The sequence below is a fragment of the Suncus etruscus genome, chromosome 13 (assembly GCF_024139225.1).
Source record: "Suncus etruscus isolate mSunEtr1 chromosome 13, mSunEtr1.pri.cur, whole genome shotgun sequence".
Lineage (NCBI taxonomy): Eukaryota > Metazoa > Chordata > Mammalia > Eulipotyphla > Soricidae > Suncus > Suncus etruscus.
This window is the reverse complement of record NC_064860.1, coordinates 24,785,865-24,805,736: the sequence shown is the minus strand read 5'-3', so window position 1 is coordinate 24,805,736 and position 19,872 is coordinate 24,785,865. Positions and strand designations below refer to the sequence as shown.

The following is a 19,872-nucleotide window of genomic DNA, read 5'->3' as shown; positions in this document are numbered from 1 at the left end:
CCTGAGAAACACACACACCCATATTCAAATCTATACTGAGACAAAGTTACTCACATTTACATCTGTATGATGAATTAAAACACAAAGAGCTGGAAGAATCTGGAAAGAAAAATAAACAGATGAAAAAAAAAAGATAAAAATGTATACCTAATGAAACTTTTCAGTTCAAGAAACAAAACACTTATTTACCTCCTGAATTGTTTCCATTGGGGGTGGTGGGTCTTTGTGGCGACATAGGTTGACCATAACCCAAGTGACATTTCTTAGGAAAGTTATAGGAATAGATGGACTTATGAAAGAAAGTAAAGGTTTCACGACGCCAAGACTTATGACATAATCTCTACACTGTGGCCCATCACCTGTAGGAAAGAGTAAGTCAATAAAATACATTGGTTAAAAAACTGGTATCCAATATACTGTCTCCTGTATTTGAAAGTTTTTTGTTTATTTTGTGTTAGGGGGGCACACCTGACTCAGAGTTTACTCCTGGTTCTATGCTCTTGGAGGATTGGGTGGGGGGAACCATATGGGATGCCAGGGATCAAACCAGGTAGGCCATATGCAAGGCAAATGCCCTACCCACTGTGCTGTCACTCCAGCCCTAGAACAGTTTTATAAAAATCCTTCAGAAAATAATAGATAAGGGCATACCTTAGTTCTTTGAACAAAAAGAAGCATAAGGCACTATGCTATTTTTGCAGTTACATATTCACATGTTTGTCATTTATAAATGCTTTTATGCCACTAAATTTTTTTTTTTTTTTTTTTTTTTGGTTTTTTTTTGGGCCACACCCGGTAACGCTCAGGGGTTACTCCTGGCTATGTGCTCAGAAGTTGCTCCTGGCTTGGGGGACCATATGGGACACCGGGGGATCGAACCGCGGTCCGTCCAAGGCAGCGCTGGCAAGGCAGGCACCTTACCTTTAGCGCCACCGCCCGGCCCCGCCACTAAATTTTTAAAAAATATTTTTATGCCACTAAATTTAAGCTGCATAAGGCTTTTTGTGAGTAGAGAAGTTTTGCTTTTATCTTCTCTCAACAAGACTTTGACAAATCTTCATGTAATATAAAACATATCAAACTACTGTAAGAGAGGAGAATTTCTAGGTACTCCTATCTCAACACCCACAACTCCATAACACGGCATCACATGTTCTAAAACCATGTCCAGGAAATGGTGTGTAATCCCCTGAAGCAGCAGTGGCCAGTGTTTACAATGAAACAAATTATAGGTACAGGATTCTTTGTTTTCATGACTTTGCTAACACGCCTGTTTCATCACTGTAAGTAGAAGGGTTTATCTCCAAGGCAAAAACCCCTACAACTTACACTTATTGCTTTGGCCCTAGGGACAGCTAAATAGTATAATGGATCTCTTTATTAAAAAATAAAAAATATCGGGGCCAGAGAGATAGCATGGAGGTAAGGCATTTGCCTTTCATGCAGAAGGTCATCGGTTTGAATCCCGGCATCCCATATGGTCCCGTCAGGAGCAATTTCTGAGTGTAGAGCCAGGAGGAACCCCTGAGCACTGCTGGGTATAACCCAAAACACACACACACACACACACACACACACACACAAATATATATTACACATTTCATAAGTAAGGAATAAAGACATCTATATTATATGTTTACTAGATATTCAAAGATAAGAATTGACAATAACCCAAAAATTATAACGCATATTATGCATTATATAAAATGTATATTATAAGCAATAAAATGTTCCTCCGTTCTGTTTAGAATTTCTGTAAATGGTTTCACAAAAGTTAGTACTGGGGGCCGGGCGGTGGCGCTGGAGGTAAGGTGCCTGCCTTGCCTGCGCTAGCCTAGGACGGACCGCGGTTCGATCCCCCGGCGTCCCATATGGTCCCCCAAGAAGCCAGGAGCAACTTCTGAGCGCATAGCCAGGAGTAACCCCTGAGCGTCACAGGGTGTGGCCCAAAAACCAAAAAAAAAAAAAAAAAAAAGTTAGTACTGAAAAAGGTAATTTTGTTTTGTTTTTGGGCCACATCCATCGACGCTCAGGGGTTACTCCTGGCTATGTGCTCAGAAATTGTTCCTGGCTTGAGGGGACCATATGGGACGCTAGGGGATCAAAACACAGTCCATCCTATGCTAGTGCTTGCAAGGCACATGCCTTACCTCTAGCGTCACCGCTCTGGCCCCATGAAAAAGGTAAATTTTCATTTCAACTGTAGTTGTCATCCATTACAGTGTATGACAGCAACATTTACTGGGCTAATATAATATCCAAGGCTGATACAAACCTATGATGTTTCCCAATGCCCACACTGCTTGCTCACAGACATTTTGATGGGGTGAATGGAGAAGTCTCAGGAAAAGTGGCACAGCATCTGAAGAAGAAACCACAACCACAGTGATCAGTGAAGGCTGAAGATTGTACAGCAATTTTATCTCAATTAAAGAAAAGTTGAAGATGTCATACTATCAAAAATCAAACTTGGTTATGCAAAAGAAACTCACCAAAACTAGGGAGCCAGAACAATAGCACAGTGGTAGGGTATTTGTCTTGCATGTAGCAGACCCTGGATGGACCCTGGTTCAATTCCCGGCATCCAATATGGTCCCCCGCCCTGCCAGGAGCAATTTCTGATGCAGAGACAGAAGTAACCCCTGAATGCAGCCAGGTGTGACTCAAAAAACAAACCAAAAAAAAAAAAAAGGAAAAAAACCCACTAAAAATAGATTTTACTAAAAATAAAAAAGTGAAAAAATTTTGAGTCACACTGGTGCTGTGCTCAGAAACTGCTCCTGGCAGGCACAGGGGACCATATGGGATGCCAGGATTCAAACCACTGTTGGTCCTGGATTGGCTGTGTGCAAGGCAAACGCCCTACTGCTTATGCTATCTCTCCGGCTCCATTAAATAGTCTTAACACATGTACAAATGTCAAGTTAAACTGGTAAAATTTCATTCATAACTAAACTGAGATTTAGTTCCAATCTGAAGATTAACTCCTTATTTCTCTGTTTTTGTTTCTTTTTTCGGGGGAGGGGGCCACACCCAGTGATGCTCAGGGGTTGCTCCTGGCTATGTGCTCAAAAATTGCTCCTGGCTTTAAAAAAAAAAAAAAAAAAAAGAGAAAGAAATTGTTCAACAAGTGGTGTTGGCACAACTGGTTAGCCACTTGCAAAAAAGCGAACTCAGGGCCTGGAGAGATAGCACAGTGGCGTTTGCCTTGCAAGCAGCCGATCCAGGACCTAAGGTGGTTGGTTCGGATCCTGGTGTCCCATATGGTCCCCTGTGCCTGCCAGGAGCTATTTCTGAGCAGATAGCCAGGAGTAACCCCTGAGAACCGCCGAGTGTGGCCCAAAATCCAAAAAAATAATAAAAAATAAATAAATAAAAAAGCGAACTCAGACCCCCAGCTAACACCATGTACAAAGGTAAAATCCAAATGGATTAAAGACCTTGATATCAGATCTGAAACTTTAAGGTATATAGAACAACATGTAGGTGAAACACTCCAGGACATTGAGACTAAAGGCATCTTTAAGGAGGAGACAGCACTTTCCAAACAAGTGGAAGCAGAGATAAACAGATGAGACTATATTAAGCTGAGAAGCTTCTGCATCTCAAAGGAAATAGTGCCTAGAATACAAAGGCCACCCACTGAGTGGGAGAAATTATTCACCCAATACTCATCAGATAAAGGGCTAATATCCAAAATTTACAAGGTACTGACAGAACTATACAAGAAAAAAAACAACTAACCCCATCAAAAAATGGGGAGAATAAACAGACACTTTGAAAAAGAAGAAAGGCAAATGGCCAAAAGGCACATGAAAAGATGCTCAACATCACTAATCGTCAGGGAGATGCAAATCAAAACTACTACGAGGTACCACCTCACGCCACTGAGATTGGCACACATCACAAAAAAGGAAAACAAACAGTGCTGGCGGGGGAAATGGAGAGAAAGGAACTCTTTTTTCCTGCTGGTGGGAATGCCATCTAGTACAACCTTTATGGAAAGCGATATGGAGATTCCTTCACAAACTGGAAATTGAACTTCCATACGATCCAGCTATACCACTCCTAGGAATATACCCAAGGAACACAAAAATACAATACAAAAATCACTTCCTTACTCCTGTATTCATTGCAGCGCTATTTACAACAGCCAGACTCTGGAAACAACCAAGATGCCCTTCAACAGATGAGTGGCAAAAGAAACTGTGGTACATGTACACAATGGAATACTATGCAGCCATCAGGAGAGATGAAGTCATGAAATTTTCCTATACATGGTTGTACATGGAATCTATTATGCTGAGTGAAGTAAGTCAGAGAGAAAGTAAAAAACGCAGAATGGTCTCACTCATCTATGGGTTTTAAGAAAAATGAAAGACATTTTTTACAGTATCTCAAAGACATGAGAGATGGGGGCTGGTAGGTGCAGCTCATGACATGAAGCTTATCACATAGAGTGATGAGTGCAGTTGGAGACATGACTACACTGAAAACTACCATAACAATGTGAATGAATGAGGGAAGTAGAAAGCCTGTCTCGAGCACAGGTATGGGGAGGTGGGGAGGAGGGAGATCTGGGAAATTGGTGGTGGGAATGTTGCACTGGTGAAGGGGGGTGTTCTTTACATGACTGTAATCATACAACTATAATCATGTTTGTAATCATGGTGTTTAAATAAAGATAATAATAATAATAATAATAATAATAAAAAGAAATTGCTCCTGGCTTGAAGGACCACATGAGACGCCAGGGATAGAGCCTGGGCCTGTCCTGGGTCAGCCACGTGCAAGGCAAATGCCACACCACTGTGCTATCTCTCCGGCTCCATCCTTATTCTTAAATTTATTAAAAAAAAAAAAAAAAAAAAAAAAAGGTATTTTCTTTAAATTCGGAGTAAAAGGTTCTCTTTCTAAAAAATGAGGTGTTTTTTTTTTTTTGTTTTTTTTTTTTTTTGCCACATCCAGCAATGCTCAGGAATTACTCATAGCTCTAAACTCAGGAATATTATTTATGTAATTACATTTTGACATTCTAATTAACATTTCTATATAATACTTATTTCAAAACCATGAGGAAATTAGTGCTTATGTTCTTATTTAATTTTTTTTTTTGATTTCTCGGCAAACAGCAGAGCTCAGGGAACCATGTGGTGCTGGAGACTGAATCCTGGCCTCCGCGTGTAAAGCGTACATTTATTTCTTGAGCTCTATCCTGCTTAAGGATTTTAAAAGTTGTCTTTTCAAAATTATTCATTTCTTCAAGCAAATAAAACAGGATTCATGAAAACCATGCTAATGATTATTGTTTGAATGATAAAAATAGTTGTATTTCTTTCATTTCTTGACAGGTGAGGGTAGGGACCCCATATTTGGTTGTGCTCACAGATCACATCTGGCAGTGCTCAGGGGAACATATGTGGTGCCGGGAACAAAGTTGGCTGGTTGCATACACTATTCTTCATATGTAATGGTTATATTTTTCTTTATTTGCATGCCTGTGTGTGGGCTTATTCAGCTGTGGTCAGGGCACTACACTCAGGGATCACTTCTGGTGGGGCTCAGGGGACCATATGGGATGCTTGGGGATTGAATGTGGGTTGACCACATATAAGGTAAGTGCCTTATTAGCTATACTATCTCTCCAGCCTCTCAATATATTCTTCAGTGTATGAGTAACTACTTACTGGACTGAACGACTGCTTGTGTTTGTTCAGAGGTCCCAGACGCAATGTTTGTCAGAGCCCAGGCAGCTTCAAACTGTAAAGAAGGACTACAAGAAACAAATCCTTTAAAAACAGGAGGAGTTTTGAAAGTGGACTAAATATCTACCATGCTACTCCTCTAGTATTAAGTATTTTGTTTGCACAGAAAGCACTTTTTCAAACCTTCAGCGACTAAAGTATCTTTTCAGTATAAAAAAAAACATACATTCTCCTCAGGTGTCCATTAAAAAAAGTTTGAAATGTTAAACACTGATTTACAAAATTGTTCAAGATAATTTTTTCCAGGTATTTAATGTTCCACACTAATTCCTCCATGTGATGCCCCCAGATTCCTCTTCCTGCTCCTGCCCGTCAGCTCCCTTAGCAGGCACAACTTAATTTTCTTTCTCTTGCTCGTTACAATACTGATCTCCCAATGGAGAAACTGAAGTCCTTGTCCCAGAATTCATTGAGCTGTCAGGTGGTAGTAGAACTTCTGTGTAACTTTCTCATATAACTTGCTGTATTCCAACTGGAAGTGTGGTGTCAATATTTTTCTAATTTAAAATTGCCTTTTTGGTTCTATTCTGATAGCTTCTGCTGGCTCAGTCTTGCTTCCAGAGGTTCTTGGGGGAGCTACGTGGTGTCAGGGGAATCAAACCCAAGGTACTGGTATCAAAAAAGCCTGAATGAGCTGTGTCACCAGCCCAGATGTTTGTATTTTCACTAAGAGTTCTTTATTAAGCAACTTTCTCATTACTATGTAGTTTCTTAGCCATCTATCAATTCAGTCTTGCCAGTTTTCAAAATTTAAAAAACAAACAAACATGGGCCTGAGTAATAATACAGTGGGTTAAGGCCTTGCACAAGGCCAACCTAGGTTTGATCCTTGGCATCCCATATGGTTCCCTGAACACCACCAGGAGTAATTCCTGAGTACAGAGACAAGAGAAACCTCTGGGCACCAATGGGTTTAGTTCAAAGTCCTTCATGTGGAAGGCTACAGTCTTTTTTTCTTAATTTCTCAGTACTAGGCAATCTTCTCTTTAGCAAAAGACGTATCTTAAGGTATTTTTAAAATAATGTACTTACTTATCATCTCTTTCAAGACAATGGACTAAAATAGGCAATATTCCAGACTTTATTAGGTCATCAATTGGTGGATTTCGGTCACTAGACAAGAGTTTCCTATACAAAAGAGCAAGGAGAAATACACTCTGTTATATTTAAAGAGATAATTTAGGTTCAAAATCATATTTGACAAATTAACACATAAATCTGAATATTTGACAATAGTGTCTCTCTGAAAGTTGCTTTTTTAATGTATATGTACTTTATCTTACAAAAAAATTAACATTTACTGAGGTGAGTAACAACTGGGGGAAAAAGTAGACACTATAACTTCTTTCCAACCTACCAAGTTGCATTTTATTTTATTTTATTTTTGGTTTTTGGCCACACCCGGTGATGCTCAGGGGTTACTGCTGGCTATGCGCTCAGAAGTCGCTCCTGCGCTCCTGGCTTGGGGGACCATATGGGACGCCGGGGGATCGAACCATGGTCCATCCAAGGCTAGCGCAGGCAAGGCAGGCACCTTAGCTCTAGCGCCACCGCCCGGCCCCCCAAGCTGTATTTTATATTAATCAAAAGAAGATTGGGGCCGGGTAGGTGGCGCTGGAGGTAAGGTGTCTGCCTTGCAAGCGCTAGCCAAGGAAGGACCGCGGTTCGATCCCCCGGCGTCCCATATGGTCCCCCCAAGCCAGGGGCAATTTCTGAGCACATAGCCAGGAGGAACCCCTGAGCGTCAAACGGGTGTGGCCCAAAAACCAAAAAAAAAAAAAAGAAGATCAGTTCTGTCCACCACTTGAACCTTATTTCTAGAGCCTTCCCACCTACTACCTGCACTTGGCACAGCTAACACTCTATTGAAGGCCCTTTTAAAGTTTTGTTTTAACAAAACCATCTCAGAATTCCAGAGCATTTATACAGTACACAAATTTACTGTTGACTGTCACTATTTCCTAAAATTTTGTTCTGGCATTTATTTCTAAACTTCTTTAAAAGCAGGAATTATATAATATTCTTTTCAACAGACTTTTGTACTGAATGTGGCGATTTTCTTTTTATTTTGGGTCATACCCAGCAGCACTGAGGAATTATTCCTGGATCTATGCTCAGAAATCACGCCTGGCAGGCTTGGGAGACCATATGGGATGCCGGCATTTGAACCACCGTACTGCACGCAAGGCAAACTCCTTACTGCTGTGCTATCTCTCTGGCCCCTGAATATGACAATTTTCTTATTTTTTTTTCTTTTTGGATTTTGGGTCACCCCGGCAGTGCTCAGGGGTTACTCCTGGCTCTATCCTCAAAAATCGCTCCTGTCAAGCTCAGGGAACCATATGGGATGCCGGGATTTGAACCACTGACCTTCTGCATGGGAGGCAAACTCCTTACCTCCATGCTATCTCTCTGGCCTTTGAATATGACAATTTTCAATATAAAATGATAACCTGGTCTTTTCTGTTTTTGGTTTTTGGGTCACACCCGGCAGTGCTCAGGGTTACTCCTGGCTCTATGCTCAGAAATTGCTCCTGGCAGGCTAGGGGGACCATATGGGATGCTGGGGATTGGAACCACCGTCCTTCTGCATGCAAGGCAAACAAACGCCTTACCTCCATGCTATCTCTCCAGCCCCGCTTTTTTGTTTTTGGGTTACACCTAGTAGTGCTCAGGAGTTACTCCTGGCTCTGAGCTCAGAAGTCACTCTTAGCAGGCACGGGGGACCATGTGGGATGCCGAGATTTGAACCACTGTCTGTTTGAATCAGCTGCTTGCAAGGCTAACACCCTACCACTGTGCTATCTCTCCAGCCTCTAACCCGGTCTTTTCAAGCTAGTGTTTGAGTTACAAAATAAAATTTCCCCTACCTCATTGAAAAAATTGTTAGAGAACTGCCACCCGCCACCCTGACTATATAACAATGCCTTGGAGTATTTATTAAAAAAATACTAGGGCCCGGAGAGACAGCACAGCGGTGTTTGCCTTGCAAGCAGCCGATCTAGGACCAAAGGTGGTTGGTTTGAATCCCAGTGTCCCATATGGTCCCCCGTGCCTGCCAGGAGCTATTTCTGAGCAGACAGCCAGGAGTAACCCATGAGCACCGCCAGGTGTGACCCAAAAACCAAAAACCAAAACAAAACAAAACAAAAAAACAAACCAAAAGACAAAACACCTATGATTCTAGAGCCACTATATTGATTTGTGCTCAGGAACCAACAATTTTATCCTCCACTGCTTTTGTAACATCAATGTATTGTGTCACTTTCTATTTTCCAGCCAGATTTCTCGCTTTCCTGGCAATTCAGACCATGTTTTGGGGGGGGGGGGACATTATGCACTCAGCAATCGCTCCTGGCTTGGGGGACCATGCAGTCCCTCCTAGGTTAACGCATGCAAGACAAATACCTACCACTTGCACCACTGCTCTGGCCCTGAACCCCTTCTTTTTTAAATTGTCTTAAAAAATTAATAGCTGCTCTAGGGGCTGGAGCAATAGCACAGCAGGTAGGGTGTTTACCTTGCATGTGGCTGACCCAGATTTGATTCACCACATCCCATATGGTTTTCTTTTCTTTTCTTTTTTTCTTCTGTTGGTTTTTGGGCCATACCCGGCAGTGCTCAGGGATTACTTCTGGCTATCTGCTCAGAAATAGCTCCTGGCAGACATGGGGGACCATATGGGACGCTGGGATTCGAACCAACCACCTTAGGTCCTGGATCGACTGCTTGCAAGGCAAACGCCACTGTGCTATCTCTCCGGCCCCCATATGGTTTCCTGAGCCTGCCAGGAAGTGATTTCTGAGTGGAGGAGTAAAGCCTGAGAGCATTCAGGTGTGCCCTCCCCAAAAGGGTAAACAACAACAACAAAAGAGCCACTCCAAAGTCATCAAGCCATCAAAGTCTAACATTAATGACCATTCTGGGTATGAATGTTCATTTACAGGGCTGGAGAGATAGCACAGTGGTGTTTGCCTTGCAAACAGTTGATCCAGGATGTATGGTGGTTCGAATCCCAGCATCCCATATGGTCCTCCCAGCCTGGCAGGAGCGATTTCTAAGTACAGAGCCAGGAGATACTCATGAGTGTCACCGGGTGTGACCCAAAAATAAATTTAATTTGCCATAATGGTGCAAGCATCTCTATTCTTTTCCCATTAAATACATTCCTAGTAGGCTTTTTATTTTGGGGGGGGGGGTCCACACCTGGCAGCGCTCAGGGATTACTCTTGGCTCTATATTCAGAAATCGCTCCTGGCAGGCTCGGGGGACCAAATGGGATGCCAGGATTCGAACCACCGTCTTTCTGCATGAAAGGCAAATGTCCCTCCATGCTATCTCTCTGGCCCCTAGGCTTTTATTTATTTATTTTTTTGGTTTTTGGGCCACACCCGGCGGTGCTCAGGGGTTACTCCTGGCTGTCTGCTCAGAAATAGCTCCTGGCAGGCACGGGGGACCATATGGGACACCGGGATTCAAACCAACCACTTTTGGCCCTGGATCAGCTGCTTTCAAGGCAAACACTGCTGTGCTATCTCTCTGGGCCCTTTTTTTTTTTTTTTTTTTGGTTTTTCGGGCCACACCCATTTGATGCTCAGGGGTTACTCCTGGCTAAGCGCTCAGAAATGGCCCCTGGCTTGGGGGGACCATATGGGACGCCGGGGGATCGAACCGCGGTCCTTTCTTGGCTAGCGCTTGCTAGGCAGATACCTTACCTTACCTCTAGCGCCACCTCACCGGCCCCAGGCTTTTTTTTTTTTAATGGAAAAAGGAAATAAAAAGAAGTGGGCCAGGGAGATAGAATGGAGTTAAGGCATTTGCCTTGCATGCAGAAGGACGGTGGTTCCAGTCCCAACATTCCGTATGGTCCCTTATGCCTGCCAGGGGCAATTTCTGAGCACAGAGCCAGGAGTAACCCCTGAGTGCTGCCAGGTGTGACCCAAAAACAAAAACAAAAGGGGGGGCCGGCAAGGTGGTGCTAGAGGTAAGATGTCTGCCTTGCAAGCGCTAGCCAAGGAAAGATCACGACCACGGTTTGATCCCCCGGCATCCCATATAGTCCCCCCAAGCCAGGAGCTATTTTTGAGCACTTAGCCAGGAGTAAACCCTGAGCATCAAACGGGTGTGGCCCGAAAAACCAAAAACCAAATAGAACAACAACAAAAAACTATATTGATTCTGAAATTCTGTAAGATCAAGTTCTAGCTTATGTGTCACTTTCTTACCAAAAAAAGGGGGGGGGGCGCGGAGAGATAGCACAGCGGCATTTGCCTTGCAAGCAGCCGATCCAGGACCTAAGGTGGTTGGTTAGAATCCCGGCGTCCCAATTGGTACCCCGTGCCTGCCAGGAGCTATTTCTGAGCAAATAGCCAGGAGTAACCCCTGAGCACTGCTGGTGTGGCCCAAAAAGAAAACAAAACAAAAAAATAAAAACAAAACAAAAAAATCACAACATAGGGTGCAATGCTCATATTTACAAATATATAAAACAACCAGTTTATCATGATTTCTTCGAACAGTTTAACACAAATAACACAAATATCTAAGAATTTCTTGCTCTTTCCTTAAATGTGTGTAATGTGACCAGAACAATATTATAGTTCATGTGGCTACCTACATTTAATCTCCAGCATCCCATTGGTTCCCTGAGCACCGCTGGGAATAATTCCTGAATGTAAAGCTAGGAGTAACCTCTGAGCATAGCTAGGTGTGGCTCCTCTGCCAACTCCCTCAAAAATTGTGTATAAGGGCCGGAGTGGTGGTGCAAGCGGTAAGGCATTTGTCTTGCCAGCGCTAGCTTAGGGATCCCTGGTGTCCCATCTGGTGCCCCAAGCTAGGAGCAATTTCTGAGTGCATAGCCAGGAGTAACCCCTGATTGTCATCAAGTGTAGCCTAAAAACTAAAAAAATAAAAACGATTAGTGCCTCCACCTAGAAAGAGACTAAGAAGTTTTTGTTTGTTTTTCTTTTTGGAACAAACCTGATAGTGCTCAGGAATTACTCACAGTGGAATCAGTCATATGCCAGGCAAGAGTGCCCGGCCCTACTGTAGTTGTAGCAATAAGATCTTAATGTCTACTCGCTTGTCCACTGCTATTGTAAGCACATAACTCAAAACTGTTCACCGTTTAAATGGAATGTGAGTAGTGGCTACTTGAGCAGAATGTAAAGAATCTGTTCCTACACTTAAAGCTATTAATCTGCACGAAGCTAAGCCTTATCAATAATGTTTTACTATTAGCTTTATGCCAGAAACCTGTCAAACTTTTTTACCTAACTTCTGTGCCGACTATGATGAAAGCTTCAATGTATTTGTGGATTTAGAAAACTGCTACTACTTAAATTAGTCTATAACAGTTCTTTTGTTTTGGGGTCACACCCAACAGTTCCCTGGCTTAGCCATATGCAAGCCCTACAATTGTTCTGTATTGCTTTTCACTGAAGTCTAGAGGATAGGATTACCATGTATTAAAAAAAAATATGACAAGATTTAAAAACATGTTCTCAAATTTTAACTTACCTAGCAGCTTGAACTGCACTTAACTGAATTCCTTGGTTGTCACTTGAAGCATTCTGAATTTAAAATAAAAATTTTAATGTAGATAAACAATAATCAATTGTAAAATCCAAGATATATAAATAGAGGAGAAAAAGAAACTCAACTTACTTGAACAATAGCTTCTAGAGAGGTATTTTGCTGGGGAAAAGGTTAAAAAAAATTAAGTCTATAAAGCACTTTAAAATTCTGCATTTCTGTAAGAATTTTCACCGGTAGTTTTATGTTATCAGAATAGCACCAACTCACCACTCTATAATCACCATCTATATCAGAGTCTTCACAGATATCTTCATGTGGTACGTTCCTTCTCTTTAAGAGATGTTCATCTCTTTTATTCTTTAAAAAAAAAAAAATGGAGTTAAGTTATAAGCTAATCTCTTCACACAAAAACCAGGAAATCCTGAATCTACAAAGAAAATTATAACACACCTTTTTTTTTTTTTTTTTGGTATTTTGGGGTCACACCTGCTGGTGCTCAGGGGTTACTCCTGGCTGTCTGCACAGAAATAGCTCCTGGCAGGCACGGGGGACCATATGGGACACCGGGATTCGAACCAACCACCTTCAGTCCTGGATCAGCTGCTTGCAAGGCAAACGCCGCTGTGCTATCTCTCTCTGGGCCCTATAACACACCTTTTAAAAAGTTAACTATCATGCTGAAAAAATATAAAGTGATATGCATGATATCCTTTCAGTGACAGTATTGCAAATCAGAGAGCCTAAAAGGACAAAAAGAAGAGAGACTATTCTAGAGGCAGGCTGGGGGCTGGAGTGAAACTGGGATCAAAGTGGACACTGGTTAGGGGAGTGGCGCTTAAACATTGTGCAACTAAAACGTAATCACGAACAACTTTATATTTCATGATGATTCAATTTAAAATATTTACCCCTCAACTCCAAAAAGCTAATCATAACGTGGGGTTGGAGGGATAGCATGGAGGTAGGGCATTTGCATTGTATGCAGAAGGACGGTGGTTCAAGTCCCGGCATCCCAGATGGTCGTCTGTGCCTGCCAGGAGCAATTTCTGAGCATAGAGCCAGGAGTAACCGCTCAGCGATTACTCTTGGTGGGCTCAAAGAACCATATGGGGAGCCAGAGCGATAGCATAGCAGTAGGGAATTTATCTTGTAAGCGGCTAACCCAGTATAGATCTCTGAGTGCTGCCAGGTGTGACCCAAAACCCCCTCCCAAAAAAAAATATATGAAAAAAACATTAGAGTACATTATTCTTATCTATTTGGAGTTGCAGACAATATAAACATCTCGCCAACTTTAATAGTTTGTCAAAGTTTCTTTCTTTGTTTTTGGGTCACACCCAGCTGCACTAGGGGTTACTTCTTGTTCTGGGATAAGAAATTGCTCCTGGCAGGCTCAGGGGACCATACTGGATGCTGGGATTAGAACCACCATCAGTCCTGGATCGGCTGCATGCAATGCAAACGCCCTACCACTGTGCTATCTCTGGCCCCAGCTTGTCAAAGTTGATTTTCAAAAGAAGAAATAAGTTTTTTAAATTGTTAATATTAGTTATTTCGATAATATACAGTAGTGTCATAATTATTCTGACTGACTGCACTTATTTGTGGGATATTAAAAAAATAGTATGGTAATAATATACTACAGGCAATAGAGATGAGGGCCAGAAGGATTGGTCCAGGGTAGGAAGCTTACCACAAAGAGTAGGGGAGTGCAATTAGGGCAGAGAAGGGGATACTATGGCAATGACAGTTCGAATGATAACTCTGGACAAAAATCGGTAAAAATGTAGGTAAAATGATATGCATGATACCCCTTCAGTATTCATATTGAAAACCAGTGTTTAAAAGGGAAAAAAAAGACAAGTAGAGAAGAAGCATGCCTCCCATTGAAGCAGGCATGTGAGACATCAGGGGAGAGTGGGAAGCAAACTGGAGGCATTGGTGGCAGGAAATGTGCACTGGTGAAGGGAGTTGGACAATGTATAATTGAAACTGTATCGCATGGTGATTGAAAAGCAAACAAAAAATTATTCGGCAAGAACTTGATATTAAAAATAAACTCACCTTCCTTAATTCAACTACAACTTCATTTCGTTGTCTTCTCATAGTCTACAAGAAATTAAAGAAAAACACTTAAAAACATTATCTCAGATTCTATCACCCTGGAAAATTTTTATGTAAATAATAGTCTTTTCTTTTAGTCATATGCTTTGGTTTCCCCATATTAAAAAAATTTTAGGGGGAGTGTGGGAAGCTAGCGACCCCTTTTCCAACAACTCCCGCGGGTCAGGTGTCCCTCTCCGGGGGTTGCAAGTGGCGCCCAACGTGGGGCTCACGTCATAGACCACCAGTTGGACGGCAGACGGAAACGAGTCCGGAGCTTACTCATAAGACGCCAGGTAAGCCCCCTGGGTGGCGCGGAGTAGAGTCAGTCCAATAGTTGCAACTAATAACTGCCGTCCCATCAATCTCCCCACTATGGGGACTAGTTTGAGTAAAGAAGCCAAATTTATTAAAGATATACAGGAGTTACAAGATAGGAACATAAAGGTTAAAAAGAAAGATCTTGTAAAATTTTTGGTCTTTGTCCATGAAGTGTGTCCGTGGTTCGTTGTTACCTGCCCCAAGATAGTCCGTAGTACTTGGGACCAGGTGGGAACTGAGCTTACTGAATATTTTGAAACTCATGGGGATGAAACTGACAAAAGGACTATGAGCCAATATTGGGAACTTTTAAAAGGTATTATAGTTAATGCAAATGTTAATCCCCGAAGTGAAAGTATTCTCAAAGAAGCCCAAAGTCACTTACAGCTTGCCTCCTATGAGTGCTCTCGCACTTGCTCGCAGTCTAGTTCCTTTGCCAACCTTTCTAAAAATAGCCCTGATCAGTTCTCCAATTCTGCTTCCTCCCCCTCGGTAGCTCCCAAGGCTCCCTCTCTGTCCAAAAAAGTTCGATTCTTTGCTTCAAGCATTTATCCGTCTCTTAGCACGGTTGCATCCGCACCCCCACAGGAACCCCTAGACCCCACAGATGCCCAAGAGTTGGAGGACAAGGCCGCCACCTACCAACACCAAAACTATCCCCCCATCTCTGAATCCCCTCCCTACAACCTTTCCCTATTACTGCCCCCCCCCGCAATTTATTCCTGAACCTTGCCCAGCCTCCGCTGAACTGTGCAAGCGAAAATTAGTGCTTCGATCACAATTACAAGATTTAAGGGAGATTAAGAGTCTTGAACAACAGATTGCCTGGCTTCAAGCCGCGGATCAGCCCAAATTTCAGTTCCCTCTTTTTTGTGGTATGGAGGAAGAGGGGGAAGAAGAACCTCCCCGCCATGCTCCAGCCCCACAGCCCAGCCGTCTTCCTCAACCTCGATCCAGGCAACGGCTAGGCAGAACCCTGACCCCGATGCAACTGTAGAAGAGCCCACCACAACTGAGGGTGCGGCTGCTGCCGATCCAGCCCCTAGCGGCTCCACAGACTATATAGACGAAAGTCCGCTTTTAAACCAACTTAGGGAATATAAAACCCTTAATAAGAAAGATCTGCATGAGCTTTTTAAAGCCGTAAACACCTACGGCACTTCAGCCCCCTGTACCCTTTCCTGCTTAGAAGCCATGGGAGGTGGCGGTCTTGTCATGCCTTTTGAGTGGAGAGAAATCATTAAAACTGCCCTTAAATATGAAATCTACCTTCTTTGGGAAGTTGAATTCATGAACCGCTGCAAAAGTATCAGGCTCCGTCCCTTACAATCGCATATCCCAACAACAAAAACTCTCTCGCCCCGTTTTAACCAGCACAGCCATGGCTGCCCTACAGGTGTGGAAGTCCCTGCCTTGCGCCCGCTAGCAAAAATTATTCAGGAATCTGATGAACCCTATCACAGCTTTATATCTCGTCTCCTAGAAGCTGTGGAAAGAATTTTAGGGGTCCCTGCCTCAGATACTGATAATGCCCTAGTAAAACAACTTGCTTTTGAAAATGCAAACGATGCCTGTAAAAGCAGCCTTCAAGGCAACTTAAGAGGAAAAACCCGGGGGCCGGGCGGTGGCGCTAAAGGTAAGGTGCCTGCCTTGCCTGCGCTAGCCTTGGACGGACCGCGGTTCGATCCCCCGGTGTCCCATATGGTCCCCCAAGCCAGGAGCAACTTCTGAGCGCATAGCCAGGAGTAACCCCTGAGCATTACTGGGTGTGGCCCAAAAACCAAAAAAAAAAAAAAAAAAAAAAAAAAAAAAAAAAAAAGAGGAAAAACCCTCCATGATATGATCTCCCTGTGTAGAGATGCTGATCCCTTTGTCCATAAAATAACTAAAGCCCTCGTGGCCTTTCAAGGACAGAATCAAGGAAAAACTTGCTTTCAATGTGGTAAGCCTGGTCATTTTGCCTCTTGCTGTCCTAAAAGACAGGCTCCAGTAATTCAAACCACTTCTCAAAATCCCTGTCCCGCTCTTTGTCCGCCCTGTCGCCGCGGTCGCCACTGGTCTTCTACTTGCGGTTCCACCCACGATATTGCCGGTAACCCCCTCCCTCCGGTTCAGGGAAACGGACAGCCCCGGGCCCCTGCCCCAGTAGCTTTTCAACTGGCCTCGGGGAACAGCCGGCCTCTCTGCAATAAGGAACAATGCGCTCAGCAGCAAAGTCCTCAAACTCATCAAACTCAATTTGTGGCCCTCTCACAAGCCCCTCAAATTCAAGCCCCTCCCAATCGGACACTGGTCCCCTGCCACTTGTTGCCACCTCAACAGCCTCCCTTGTCCGGGCCACCGCAGGCAGTGAAGGACTGGACCTCTGCGCCTCCTCCCCAAGAATATTGACTCTGGAAGATGGTATACAGCTGATTCCCATGGGCGATTTTGGCCCTCCTCCTCCAAACACCTTCTTTATGATCATTGGCAGAGCTTCCGCTACCATTAAAGGCTTAACTGTGCAATCTAAAATACATTCATGTGACCATTGATACATACAGTGGATTTCTCTGTGCCTCCCTCCATTCTGGGGAAGCCACACGCAATGTTGTTGCTCACATTTTGCATTGTCTTACCATCCTACCTACTCCCTTATCAATTAAAAGGGACAATGGTCCTGGCTATAGCAGTTCTAAATTTAAAGACTTTTGTGCAAAATTTGGCATCACTCACAACACTGGAATTCCTTTAAACCCCCAGGGCCAAGGCATAATTGAGCGTGCTCATCTGACTCTTAAAAATATGCTTTTTAAACTATCGCCCGAAAGCGGAACCTTGTATGCTCGCAAAGGCAAACATCGCCTCCTCCTCAATCATGCCCTTTTTGTGCTTAATTTTCTTTCTTTGGATACTGCCAGCCGATCCGCAGCTGATAGGTTATGGCACTCCTCCACACAAACAAACTTCCAACAAGTTCTTTGGAAAGATGTTTATACCGGCCGTTGGCTGGGCCCTCAACCTGTTCTTATTTGGGGTAAAGGACACGTCTGTGTTCACAATACGGACAATAATGAAACGCGCTCTGTGTTCACAATACGGACAATAATGAAACGCGCTGGCTTCCAGAAAGACTGGTTAAGCTATATAACCCACCCAGGGAAAGCGCCCCTGAGGATCTTTCTGCTTTCCCCACAGAAGCTGCTAACTCACCTGACTCACCCGATCGCCTAATTGCGCTGGATCCTGATTGGGCGACCCCTGCCTTGCAAGACGATGACATCCTGGCAAACACCATTTTCCTTCCCCTTTTGATTATTAATTTTTGTACCCTGCCTGTGTCCCTTCAAGGCTCCCCTTATCAAATTTTTAATTACACCTGGCTAATTATTAATGAAGCTGGCGACGTTCCCAATGCCACCTCCCAAGTTGCCGCTTCCATCCCCTGGCCTAATCTACTGGTAGATCTCTGTGCCCTGGCCTTAGGAGCCAGCAAAAGCTGGGGTACACCCGATCATTTAATGCCCCAAACCAAACCAGTGAACACCGCCTTCGTAAGCTGTGGCAAAGGTCGCTTCGCGGGCTGCCACAACCCTTCTGCCCGCACAGAGTTAAGCCTCCATCCCATCTACATTTGCCCTGGTGGGCACAGAGATCGCTCTCTTGGTAGCAAGTGCTGCTATAGCACTGACTATTTTTGCGCCGTTAAGCTATGTAGAAAAAATGTACGGTTAAGATGAAGCAACGGAAAAATTTAGAGATATGCTGTTAGACCTTGCCTTATTTGGATTAAGCCGTTGTTTCAAGCCTGATTGACAGGCTGGACACGCCCCCTTTGTGCGCTATCTATATAAGCAAGATACGCCCCAATAAACTTGCTCTTGATCAGCATAAGTTGTCCTGAGCCTGATCCTATTAACTTCTTACAGTTTTGTTACAGCAAAAGACCGGAGCTGCTGGAGAAACCTACGAATAACTAGCGACCACTTTTCCAACAACTTCCGTGGGTCGGGGGTCCCTCTCTGGGGGTCGCAGGGGGGGAAGAAAAAAAAATTAAATACGAAGACACAAAATAAGAGAATTCACGAGCAGTGATTTTTTCAAAAGTAATACAGGGCCGGAGTGGTGGCACGGAGCGGTAAGGTGTCTGCCTTGCTGGCGCTAGCCTAGGACGGACCATGGTTCTATCCCCTGGCGTCCCATATGGTCCTTCAAGCCAGGAGCGATTTCTGAGCACATAGCCAGGAATAACCCGATTGTCCCCAGGTGTGGCCCAAAAAGCCTAAATAATAATAATAATAATAATAATAATAATAATAATAATAATAATAATAATAATACAGACTTAAAAAGGAACTGCTTAAAGGAAGGTGGGCACAACTTCCACCAAAGCAAATACTGCTTTAATTACTTATTCTATTTTTAGTTTGTTTGTTTTGGTTTGGGGCCACACCAGGCAGTGTTCAGGGGTTACTCCTGACTCAGCACTCGGGAATCACTCCAGGGATACCTGGGGGACCATATGGGATACCAGGGATTGAACCTGGGTCAGCTGTGTGCAAGGAAAATGCCCTTGTATCTGTGTTCTGTAGCATCACTCTGGTCCCTATATTCTTAGGTAAAGGAAATGTTTCAGTCAGAAGCTAGGAAAAATAAGAATGTGATTACTTCTAAATTCCCCATACCCCTCAATTTTAGTTTACCCATTGTACTATCACTCAGGCTAAAGATGATTAGGATAGTTCTATACAAAGCCAATTAACCAACACTAAGCCTACAATTTCCCAAAGTCTCAGAAGCCAGGTTAAGCTAATTTTAGATCTTATGGTTTTTACTAAAGCAAATACAGAAGAAAATTACTTTGCATTATATCCCAATAAAAAAACCTGAAACCTCAAATAACAACAAAACAAACTATGCACCCCTCCCCCATACATAGAAAGTAAAATATGATCCATTCCATTTTACAGGGCTCGGATGCATAAATCCTTCTTAACTTATGGGACTTTAATCTCTCCCTGTTCCATCCCTGTGGTATTTAAACAACTCATTTCAGAAAATAAATTTTCAAAATCTCTCTCTCTCTCTCTCCCTCCCTCCCTCCTTCTCCCTCCCTCTCCCTCTCTCCCTCTCTCCTCTCTCCTCTCTCCTCTCTTTATTTTTAAGT

At 43.3% G+C, this 19,872-nt stretch overlaps 1 protein-coding gene across 1 annotated transcript in view; it reads right to left on the bottom strand.

Moving 5' to 3' along the window:
* Positions 1 to 19,872, bottom strand: part of KPNA4 (karyopherin subunit alpha 4) — a 52,639-nt gene that overhangs the window by 16,714 nt on the left and 16,053 nt on the right. The window contains exons 2-10 of the mRNA XM_049785903.1: positions 14,367 to 14,411; positions 12,570 to 12,659; positions 12,432 to 12,461; positions 12,285 to 12,337; positions 6,798 to 6,893; positions 5,688 to 5,773; positions 2,276 to 2,362; positions 190 to 359; positions 55 to 99 (exon numbers count right to left, since the gene is read on the bottom strand). Coding sequence (XP_049641860.1) covers positions 55 to 99; positions 190 to 359; positions 2,276 to 2,362; positions 5,688 to 5,773; positions 6,798 to 6,893; positions 12,285 to 12,337; positions 12,432 to 12,461; positions 12,570 to 12,659; positions 14,367 to 14,411 — 702 coding nt within the window. The remainder of the gene's footprint in view (positions 1 to 54; positions 100 to 189; positions 360 to 2,275; positions 2,363 to 5,687; positions 5,774 to 6,797; positions 6,894 to 12,284; positions 12,338 to 12,431; positions 12,462 to 12,569; positions 12,660 to 14,366; positions 14,412 to 19,872) is intronic.